The sequence below is a fragment of the Cephus cinctus genome, unplaced genomic scaffold, assembly GCF_000341935.2.
Source record: "Cephus cinctus unplaced genomic scaffold, Ccin1 Ccin1_scaffold0396, whole genome shotgun sequence".
Taxonomy (NCBI): domain Eukaryota; kingdom Metazoa; phylum Arthropoda; class Insecta; order Hymenoptera; family Cephidae; genus Cephus; species Cephus cinctus.
This window is the reverse complement of record NW_014333080.1, coordinates 167335-179408: the sequence shown is the minus strand read 5'-3', so window position 1 is coordinate 179408 and position 12074 is coordinate 167335. Positions and strand designations below refer to the sequence as shown.

The 12074-nt window shown below is 38.3% G+C and overlaps 2 protein-coding genes across 7 annotated transcripts in view; both read left to right on the top strand.

The window, feature by feature from the left end:
- Positions 1-1353, top strand: part of LOC107267275 (transcription initiation protein SPT3 homolog) — a 27131-nt gene extending 25778 nt beyond the window's left edge. The window contains exon 7 of the transcript XR_003059544.1: positions 160-1353. The gene's annotated coding sequence lies outside the window, so the exon portion shown is untranslated. The remainder of the gene's footprint in view (positions 1-159) is intronic.
- On the top strand, positions 1321-12074 carry LOC107267286 (zinc finger protein 83). Of its 6 annotated transcripts, XM_025084499.1 has the most exons (10): positions 1323-1459; positions 2195-2282; positions 2427-2636; positions 2810-3004; positions 3095-3434; positions 3608-3700; positions 3959-4045; positions 5256-5414; positions 5593-5896; positions 6016-12074. In XM_025084499.1, coding segments are annotated over exons 1-10 (1878 nt in total). In that variant the 5' UTR covers positions 1323-1457; the 3' UTR covers positions 6416-12074. The 6 variants fall into 6 exon arrangements, with proteins under 6 accessions (XP_015594269.1, XP_024940267.1, XP_024940265.1 ...); XM_025084497.1 differs by having other exon boundaries at positions 2810-3434; positions 3980-4045; XM_015738782.2 differs by having other exon boundaries at positions 2810-3434.

Genomic DNA, 12074 nt, shown 5'->3' with positions numbered 1-12074 from the left:
CATTTGAGTGTTTCGATATCTACCCTAAATTCTGAATAAATTATTCAACCTTGACCTTTGTACCTATGTTCAATCACATTGTTCTTCTAAAAAGTATGAGAAAAGCTTAAATTCTGACGTGAATATAGTGACTTTCAAGAAGTTTTCTTTATATTTCAGATAGATACATCGGAGTGGGATTTTCCGTATGGTTGGGAAAGTTGCCAATATAGTTTTAGCTTAAATTGGAATGATGCTTACCCAGGAATATACTTTCATTTTATAATTCTTGTAATTACTAATATGAAACAGAGACTTACCAATCAATATAGACTATTATAATAAAACATAATACACAATACATATTGCAGTTACATATAGTAAGGATGAAAATGGGACCCTTAATTTGATGTACTTGGCCAATCATTAGCTTAATTTAAGTTAAATTTTTATAAGATAAACAAAATTTTTTAATTATCGTTGTAGCATCCATAAAGTATGTTAAAACCCAAATCAAAGTAGAGTTACGGGTAAGAAATTAAGTTGCTTCCAAAATCATTTTATATAACATCACATCTTCTAAATATCGCCATCTGTAGGATTTATGTTTCACTGACTTATACGTTTTCATGTAAACTGACATTTTAGGTTTCTCCATTGTAAATTAGGCTTAAAGTCCAAGTGCGCGTCTGCTCCGTGATATTAGTCAAGTAAACGGACGCGGCCTTAAAAGAAGTTCGTGGAGTCACCGGTAGGGTCGTGCGGGTAACACGGCGTCGCCGGGAATTGACCTTGGTGGTGGCTAGGTAGACGGAAGGCGCTGAGGCGCTTTGGAAAAGGCAGGGAAGCAGCCCGCGTTCGCATGCCTCGTTCGCCGCCCATTGTTATCCTTGTCGCGTGTAATGGCTACCGCGGAGTTTGTTGACGGTGCTCGGTATATCCGTTTGTGCGCCGATCGGCCGTGAAAGGGCCCTGTAGACGTGGTCAGTCTCAGGGGGAAGGTCTTGTGACTATCTGGTGCAACATAAAGTCGATTTTATGCCAGCGAGAGGCTCGGGAGCCGTTCGCGAGTCGCCGCTTGGGCGACATTCGCCGTATGAGCCAACGCTCTTCTTTGACAAGCAAGCAATAGGGACGTGCAAGGTATCGACTACCTGGTTGCGGTAGCCATCCCTTTTCGTTCGAAAAGCAGCCTCATCGTGACGCGGATGTGATAACGTGCTTTATTTAATCCCTGATAGAAGTATCAACTCGTTGGATTTTGGCATCGATTTTTTTTTATATTCACCCAATCCCAAAAGACCCTGTGATTTCGTATGCCGATTTGCCAACACCGTCTTCGACTTCGATTCACCTGTGACGACCCACTCAAAGCTAGGCCACTTTGGCTAAGCCTGCGCTGCCGTTATGGCACCTGAACGACACTCGGGTAGCAGCAAACGAGAACTTTAGCTCGTGGCATCCCTCTACGATATCGCATGTGAGTATGGCGCGTCTCTCGGTCACGATCATCCTTCCCGCGCTGCTTTTCTGTTTTCTTTCCCCCGTGCGTTTCACTTTATCGGACTATGCGTTCTCCTTCTCTTTCATTCTTTCTTTCATTGCTTATCTCCATCTTTCTTTTTCTATATGTGATTTCGTGTATGAGTGTTGGTCAGTGGATATAAATGTATATGTGCTATATATCTTTATGCTTGGCTTTGATCAGGGGGTCCGCGATGCTACCTGCAGCTTATTTCACGCGTAACGCGTCCTGTGCTAGATCTTTATTTAATAAAAATTCATGAATTACTTGCATTTATATTGGAGCCACTCTTGGCCATATTGCGATACATGAGGAATTTATTTTAGGCCTTACGTACCACCATCGACCTCATTACTATGGCTGTTTATAACTTTGCATTATTTTATTAATTATAACATTAACTAACGTTATTCAGTGTAAAGTATCATGTTCAATTTTATTCTAATACAGTATTGATAAACTTAACATTTGATCGTACAAGTTTATAGATGATGCAAATTATACATTAGTGTGTTAATTTTAGAGTACATTATTGTACATATTTATAGCATCTAAAGTATTTTATAACTTGATATTTAAATTCAGTTTCACTTCAATGTGAGTAATAGCTCTTTTTTTAAAGACCTTAAAATAGAATTATTAGACAGCCATAGTCCTAATTTTTGTAACAGATGCCTATTGATTGTGCAGGGTCAAATGCGGCACATCAATGGCTCTAGAATCAAATGGTAGCAACGTGGTGTGGTTGAGCACAACCCGTCCTGATCAAATACAGCAGGTATGCACTGCGTTCGAAAAATTGAGCTAAAAGGGCATGTCTTTGATGATCATTTTATATAATTTTGTTTGCACATAAAACAAAAAAATTGATACATCAGTGGTATTTCCATGTATAATACATATATATCATTTTCTTATGCAGCACGTTGTTAAAGACGAAATAATACAGATTGAACCTAACGAAGGACGACATCTTCAGCATCAGCAGCAACAGCAGCACAGATACCATAGGAATCTAATAAAGGTTCCTAATCAGCCGAGCCAACAGATTGTGCCGCCCGTCAAGTGTTCCATGTTTACTCAGACAGAACAGTCTGAACAGAGCAATTCGAGTTACGCCGATCAACGACAGGTGATTCGACAATACTAATATTATCTTAGATAAATTATCATCCCAGTAACATATCAAACTTAGATCCTTGTAATACATGAATGGAATTGTTCAATTCCCAAGTTTAGAATATTATATATTTAAGCATATTGAAGTTCTAATAATGATATATGTGTTTAATCCTTATTCAACAGCAACAAGCTACGATGTTCGACCCACAGCAGATACAGCAGCAGCAGGCTGCACAGGGTCAACAGTCGCAGCAGCAGCAATCACAACAGATGTACGTTACGGAGAAAAAGGAGGACAAGACCCAGCAGCAGTCTACAGCGACCGACTTCCCCTTCTACTACAATGTCAACATGCTCCAGAAAGTTCAGACAAACGCGGTGAGCACAATCGGTGCAATCACTACCGACGACAAGGGTTGCTATCGTTTCGACGTGCAACCTGTCGGTTATAACACATTACTGAACCAGATGAGCATAGCGGCTGCGACCAATGCGACCTTCAAGTGCGACATTTGTGGCCTGGTCTTTGGCCACATAAGCCTGTTGAATCACCACAAAAGGATTCACAATACAACGCCCAGCAACCTGCAGCAGCAGCCCCAGCAAGTTGTTCCGACACCTACCACAGTCACCGTTACGGCCACGCCGGAGAGGCCGTACACGTGCGACGTATGCGGGGCGTGCTTTGCGTTGCCGGGCGAATTGAAGAGTCACAAAACGAATATGCATCAAAAGCCTAAGGTTCAGCTCTGCGAAGACTGCGGTAGCGAAGATGCCTGTGAGCATCATCCCACCAAAGTCAAAAAGAGTGAGTTAATATTATTCAATTAACGATGCTTCGAGGTTGCATCATTGACAGATGACACTTGGGACTTTTTCTAGTATTACGTACACTCCTCAGACAAGCCCCAGGATCGAACGTCGTGATAATAGTTGTTCAATCCTATTGGTGTAATATTAAAAATCATGTCTTTTGTACAGCGATCAAACCCGGACATCATCCCGTTAAACGAAGGGGAGTCACCAGTGTCACCAAGTGTCACAAGTGTAACGGAACAGGCATCATTTTCATTGGTAAGTTTCATCAAACTTGTAAATGGGGTAAAAAGAAAAAATGTTACTGAGGTAGCAATTACGTACGTGTGCTTGAATAATAGCGAAGTTCGAGTTCTCTTTTATCAGCTTTCATTTCCTATGATCATTGTCATGTCAAAGTTTATCAAGGTGCTTTTCGCGTGATGGTAACATTTTTTGTGCAACCCCGTTCGCCTTTCTTCCATTTTTTTTTCATTTCATTGCTGTCATGATCGTACATCGGGTGGTATATGGTAGGTAATCACGACGATAACATAGATTCCGGAATCAGTTCCCTTGCGAAGTGCGGCACCTGCAAGGCGACAGGCCGCATCATCATAGGAAGTAAGTGGGACAAAAATTACAGCCAAAAAAAAATATGGGATCTCTTAGTTCAAATTCGAACTCTTCCGACTTCCCGTTATTTTAGATGGTGACAGTTCTAAGCTCTCTTACATCCTTGTAAAATCGAAGCACGTTTCTGTTCTCGTCTCTATCTTGGAATTAGCATGAGGGCCAAAATCAAACGTACGATATACATTGATTCAATAATTGTGGCTTAGAATCATCACTGATAAATAAATTCTGACTGCTTGTTGAGAAATCTGTGTAGAGCTACACTTGATCGATTTTTTTTTTCTCTTAAAAACATTTATAATCCAATGCACGCACTAAGGGGGCACACAGAGAAGATATCCGGAAAGAAAGCTTCAGAAAATGGATGACAAGCTTATAGTGGAACTCGAACAGACACGAATATCTAACGCGTATTATTCATGTTCATCATTTACTTTCTGCATGCTCTTGTAGTAGATAATATCGACACTTTCCATAATCACTTGCTAGTGTACTGAGAGTGTTGTAAACGCCTTACGAAAGGATTGTGTTCTTTGTTTTTGGGTAGAACTGTCGGCATCTAAATTTAAGAACGATTACACGGAATGAAATCTCCCCTAAGGGACAGTTTTATAAATTTGATCGACGAGTGGTCCTAATCGTTTCTCGCATCACGAAAACTTTCTATCGCTTTTCCTCGGTTTCTCCATAACAACCGTGTGAAACGCGCATGAACCGACATTGTCGCGAAATGGTCTTCCTATGTGGACTGTCCCACACGTTTGAATACCTTCGAAGTCGTCATCACGTGTCTCGAGAAAAAAAAATACTTCTCTGATTTTTTAAATTACCTTAAGAAGACATTGGCGATTTCCCTTCTTTTTTATATGTCCAAAAAACAAAAAAGAAAATAGTATACCTACTGATCTTGCTACACAAATGAAACCTAGAGACTCGACTTAAATCGACTGAATCAGTCGCAATGTTATTTTGTCAGATTTCTCTTGTCACACACTTTTTTTTATCTTCTGTTTGATCAAACAATTCGCATCTTCATTCGACACGTGTATCGCGATACAGAAGGGTTCTTTGAGCTGTTCGCGGAATTTCGCTCTTTCTCATGTCTCGCGGATACTTCACGAGTGAACCTCGACCGCATCTTTTTGTAGAACTGGCCCTTTGAGGACAACTAACGTCTCGGTCGTATTCTGAATTTCAGGCGGCAAGCAAAACAGTCTGAACCAGCCCGAGAAGCCGTTCCATTGTAACGTTTGCGACGGCACGTTTTCCCGGTACTCGTCGCTCTGGTCCCACAAGAGACTTCACTCTGGAGATAAGCCGTTCAAGTGCGAAGTCTGTGGTCTGGCCTTTGCGAAGGGTAAGAATCGAATGGCAACTCTGAGTGCTTCATCTTTATTTTTTTCACTTCACTTGGCGCATGATTTCATTTAGTCACTGTAACGCGGTTACCGGATTTGTTGAAATTATGCTAAGTGCCTTAAAGCTACATACTATCTGTTGCTAATAAAGATAAAATTATCATCATTCTATTGCAGCGGCGTATTTGAAGAACCACGGGCGTGTTCACACTGGCGAAAAACCATTTAAGTGTAATGTATGCGGCATGCAATTCTCGCAGAGTCCTCATTTGAAAAATCACGAGAGGATCCATTCGGGAGAGCGTCCCTACCAGTGTGAGGTGTGCGAGAAGACGTTTGCGAGGCACTCCACACTTTGGAATCACAGAAGGATTCACACGGGCGAGAAGCCTTATCGGTGTAATATTTGTGGATCCGCCTTTAATCAGGCGACGCACCTAAAGAATCACGCGAAGGTTCATACCGGGGAAAAGCCTCACAGGTAAGTTTCTTGCATAAAGAATTGACCTGATTCTAGTCAATGATAGCCAATACTCTTTACGCCTGTTCGTTATAAAAATCTTATAATCACAATTCCAATATATTCATATGTCGTTATAGATGTGATATCTGTGAAATTGGTTTCTCGGATCGTTTTGCTTTAAAGCGTCATCGCGCTATTCATGAAAAGTATGGACAGACAGCGCGAAATCAGAATGCGAATAGTACGACTAATGCACAACAGGCGAACGCCAGCAACCAGCAGCAAGCCCAACAGGTACAGCAAGCTCAGCAGGCTCAGCAAGCTCAACAGGCTCAGCAAGCTCAACAGGTACAGCAACAAGCGCAGCAGCAACAACAGCAGCAGCAACAACAACAACAACCCCAGCAAGCGCAGCAGCCCCAACAAGTGGTAGTTGTGAATACTGCTACGCCTGTGACTGTGAGTCAGAGTCAAGGTCAAGCAGTGATGCTCGAAGAGGTCTACAAATGTCAGGTGGCATTCCCGGAGCCTAAATGATTCGGTTAAGACCAGCGACGATGCCAGGGACCTGCTGAATTTAAAAGAAAGAAAGCTTTTCGGTCCATTTATATCTTCAATAATTGAGCCTCCCTTGGATAATGAGCTTGGACTTTCACGAGGGAGTTGGCTGTCAAGTTCGTGGCATGTCGAGTGATGCATTCGTGTGACTTCGTGTCTGTATTAATTGTCACCCGGACGGCGTCGCCAGTGCCGTTGAACGAACAGTAAAAGGTATGCGGTTTTTGTGAGACTTTCTTTTCATAAAGCAATTCGCTCCAGTTGGTTTCGAAGAAACGGCGATCCGAAGATTTTAACGCAAATGAAACATCCATTTGCTATGATAATAGTTATAACAATAAGAATAATTATATCCAAGACAAACTTCCCATACGGACGGTTACAAGTGAAGACTATTTTTGTGAGGAATCCTAGAAATTATGAAGATCGGTTTCATTCACACGCTTTTTCCCTTCTTTCTTTTATATGTACTTCACGCAACTCAGTCCCCTCTTTCTTCCTTCCGCCCACAGCCACTCATACTGTGTTGTCTTACTTCTTCGCTCCATGATAAAAAGAGCCGTGTATATTTTTTCACAATTGATCCACTCTCTCATATACATATGCATATACCCTCAACGTCTAAGGTGCAATATTCTTTATTGAAAACTGCAGTTTAGAAAAAAAAAGTTAGTAAAGACGGTGTTAAGTGGTAATGATAGTAATGATCATCATGTATGGCAGTTTGATTTTCCATGAGAGAGGTATGGTGGAGACAGTGGTAATAGTAAAAAATCATGTTTGTTTCATAAATTTCATTTCATTGGAATTCGTTTCACTCTACACGGAAGATAGACGAAACGTCGAGTAATGTTATGAGACTAAACTTGACGCGTCTCATCAGTTCGTTAATGGTGATAGTTGATTAATTGAAAGGATGCTATAAGACTTGCTAAGTCTTCCGTCCGTCATATTCGTAACAGGGTTGACGACGACATTAGGAAGACATTGATGGCGGAAGAATGATCGTCGTTCAAACATTTGAGAAATGCAGAAACCTTTGAGCGAAGGGCTAGAAAAAAGTTTATCGAAACTTGCGCCAAGGATAATAATTATCGACAGGCGGACTAATCTGTTTTATAATATTATTAAGACCGAGCGCTATATGAATATCAGTTACTATATAATTTCCTAGTTTGTAATAGAAAATAGCTGGCTAGATTATATGTACGTGTATACATTAATTTTTGATATCCCCAATTATTAGACGCAAACGACGCGTTGCGATGTGGCTGACTCCAATTTTTCAAAGAGACACAAAGTCCACTCGATGCGGATCGAATAGTATAGTGATTAACGAGTTCGCAGCTCCGTCACGAAGAACATCCAATACAAAGGAGAGATAAATGATAAAAACAAAAAGAAAAAGAGTGAATGGAAGCAATAGCAAGTAAAATTCATAGCAGATTTATCTCAGGATAAAATGTTCGTTCCTCGCGGGTCATAGGTTGTCAATGACTCTTGCACATTTCTCTTGCGGCAATTAATTTTCTTCTTCTCTTTTTTTAACGTGTTAATTGCTTTTTCTTAAATCAAGTCTGCCTGGTTTCTAGTGATTATATCAATTGGACTTGCTAGATTCCAAGCAGGAAGGAATATCTGTTAGTACGTTCCTCTAGATATCTTCTATTCTGTAAATCGATCATCGATTATTTTGACTTTTCATCATTCTTCTGTTTCTTATATAATAGGACGTATACATTTTTGAAAGTATCGCGCAGCTAAAAATTTTAATAATGAAAATTATTAATTTGTTAACTAAACGCAAGGGAATGATATGCGTACCATTCGTATATGTCAACTTATTGCACTTTTTTACTACCTTTTTTTTTTTTGTTCCGTTATTCGAAAGACACATTAGTTTTCTTTCCAGTTTCTTCTTCTTCTTGTTTCATATGGCTTTATGCCCTCGTAGAGGGCCATGTGCCACTTTTTTCCAGTTTAATGAAGATCGAAGCTGACTCTCAATAAAATGCATAATGATCGTAAATGATTTACAGTAATAGTGCAATTTGTCATTGATAAAAATTTTTCGACTTTGCGTTGTAGACGGTCCCTTCCAAATTCTCTTTCTCCTTTTTTTTTTTTTCTCTTGGAAAAAATACGATAGGGGATACCTTCTGTTTCATCGATATAACATGTAAAATAAATATATACGATTACGTTTAATTTTACTTTTACGTGGTCATAATACCTGCTACAGTATTTCGGAATTAGATTAGATATTTTCTGTCAGTGTTCTTTTTACTTTTGATGTCCTTTGAAAAAAAGGACAAAGTTTTATTCTTCTTGCTTCGATCAGCACGCGATGCAGCAGAGGGGATACTCGGAGTCTTAAGTGGTGCAAGTCCATCTGAACATATATATTGGCGTAGAATTGTATACTTCATGCGTTTGAGGTAAATTTATTGTGTCAGTTTTATTTGGTGTTCGGTAGTGCAGATGGGGTGATATACGGGTGTTTTACAGAAATAAGATATTTCGTTACATCTTAAAAATCGGATACGAGTGTTTGGAATTGGACCACTTAAGACCAGCATTTCCGGTATCGAAAATCTTATCAGACACTTATCGCGGTAGGTCAGGGTGTCTGTAAAATTATTTTATCATAACTTTAGTTCTCACTTAACGGCACTTTATGAAGTAACAAATGCTTGTATATAATAGTAATTGCGAAATACGCTCGGTACCGAAATACGAAGGGATCCAATTCGTACTTCATTTCTTATATTATTGAAACTTGCTGAGGGAGTGGTAAATATTTTATTCTGGTTTTGTAGGTTCTCCTTTTTACACATACTCCATTATTATATATTCCTTCGAATTCCTTCGGTCTAGTAATGGTTAGAGGAATAGTTTTTCATTTGCTTCGTTCCATAACATTGCGAATGATAAATTTATTCTAATTGTAAAATTGCTAAGAAATTGGAAGCCTTCGGTTTTCATGTACTGGCCAGCTTTTATAGAATTTATTTACGTTAAGGCTCTCAACATAAAAAAAGGTATGAATGTACATGACCGAGAGAGTGATTGCAAGAATGAGTATATATATATATATATATATATATATATATATACACACACACACACACACACACATAAGAATGAGTATATATATGAACTACTAGGTAACTAATTAATTGTAAGTCATTCGCATGGAGATGAGGAGCTACTGAAGGGGGCATAGGATGTAATAATTGTTTATTAAAAAGAATGGTAGGTTTCTTTGAATTTGACAAAAAATTCTGTTTAAACCTTGTCTAAAATGAGCACGCGGTTAACGTCAATTATTTTGTATATCAGTCAAAGAATGTGATACCGGTGGTCATTGACTTTCGCTTTGCAACACAATATTTCTACTATTTCATATTCACTATTGTGTTATGCTTCACTATAAGGCTGAATAATGCAAAATTGTTACTGCCAATGATAAACAAGAAATTAAATTCTTCATAAGTGGTAAACCGGAATTCAGTATCACAACGTATACTGACTTCACTGACCATACATAATCATTATCATCTATTATACGTAATTAAAGTATTTGTCTTTAATATTTTTACTACTTGATCCTCCATGTGCAACTTGAAACGTGCTTGGTGATCCGTATGGCTAATTGTCTGAAGCTTTTCTTTTTAATTTTCTGAAAGAAATTCACGAAAGCAATAGAATGTTTAAATTTACTTATACAAAACAATAGTCGCTTGCGATTCGTCATTTTTCTATAATTGTGTCATTTGTATGAAACTTATTGTATTCTACACATCACTGCCTATAACGTTCAAGCGAAATGACGAATTCAGCAAAGAATAATCAAGCAATATCATTCAACGATAAATATCCATTAACCTTTAGAGGACTGGTAGCTTTTTTTAATTTCTACAGTTTTTGACTTTGGTGTTTAATACGCATGTTAAAGCGATACTGTAGAGGAAAAAAAATGCGAGATCGATGTAGAGCCGAAAAATTGGCCTAGTGTCTTCTACAGGTTAAATGATACACTTCATATCACTATAAATCATTTTCGATACGCCTCGTTGCTACCTTCCAACGATTACTCCCACGAGGTTCTTCGAAAATGAAAATACATTCCCTATGCCACCTACAGTTAGCATCTACTTCTCAGAGGATACAAAATAAATATTATATAAAAAAATGAAAAAACTCAGAGCTTCCATTTCAATCAAAATGCTATAGGAAGTGTCTTCCTATGTCTCGCGCAATCGTCTCCTGACCTACCCGAAATTCAAGGCTCTTTGCAATCACACGAATTATGTAATTTATTTTATCAACAATTAATTTGTCTTATACTAGACAAGATACGCAAGCGTTTAATTATCTACTGAATGATGTTAAATGGATTTTTCTCTTTCATTCTTTGCTAATTCAATCTTCTGACGATCCTATAATTATTGTATCTCCACTTTGCAAGGCCATAGCTTCGTTATTCTTGATTACGGAATTGACTTGCTAAAGGATCTTTTCTATAATGCGAATATACGTACATTTGATGTGTGATACGATTACTTTCTTCTTCGTTCGGAAAACATATGGCAGCTCATCAATGTTTTTTTTTTTTCTTGGTACGCAGATTCGATAAAAATTGGCATTACAGATACTAGGCTTGTATCGATGAAATTTTTAATTGCTAATGGCAATGTATACAGGCTGTGCCGAGTGTACTATGAGTATACTGGCTGCGGCGTATAGTGTAATATAACGTGAACGCTAATGAAAATTCCAAAAGTTTGTACTATACTTATTATAATAAATGACCACATCTCATATGACAGCGGATGGTAAGAGACTGTTGTATAAATTTAATGATTACTTTATACAAACTTGATCTTGAAATTACAGATATAAGGAAAAGCTATGAGAGAAACGCGACTTTGCACATCCTGTATATTTTGTATTGATAGGAACAAGTCTGTGTTTTTTTCTTGGTGTCATACAGGATATTCAGTTGTGGATTATTATCCTCTTATGTCAGATAACACAATCATACGTGTTTCATGCATTATATGTAAAATCGTTGTACAGAGCGATGAAGAAGTACCTATGTGACAAGCCTTAGTTCTACTTACGATAAATTTCCGCTGAGATCTTTTACAAAACAAAATGAAGGAAATTTAGAAGTTTCGTAACGATGATCATGATTATATTCCCTATCGCGAAAACTTGGGTTATCAAGTTTTTTCTCTACTGAGATTTTAATCCGTAATTACATGATAAATCGCATATTCACTGGACAGATCACGATGGCTCGTGAATGGAACTAATGTCGCTAAAGTAGTGAGATAAATAAAAAAAAAGAAAGCCTCAAAAGGAATAATCCCTCGGGTGGACTAATTTTGCGTGCGTGCAGACAGAACGTCGTATAGATTTTTGTATGAGAGAAAAGTCGCAAATTATATGTTACACTAGGACTACCTGCAGTCTATATAATAATTAGAAATAAAACTCTGAATGTATGTGTATAATAATTGATTATTGCCTAGATAAGGGTGCGTCGTACGAGTTTAAAATCTACTAGCCCACTATTATATCAGATACTGGGTAATAATAAAGATGTCCCCGTGACATTTTCATTTTTAAA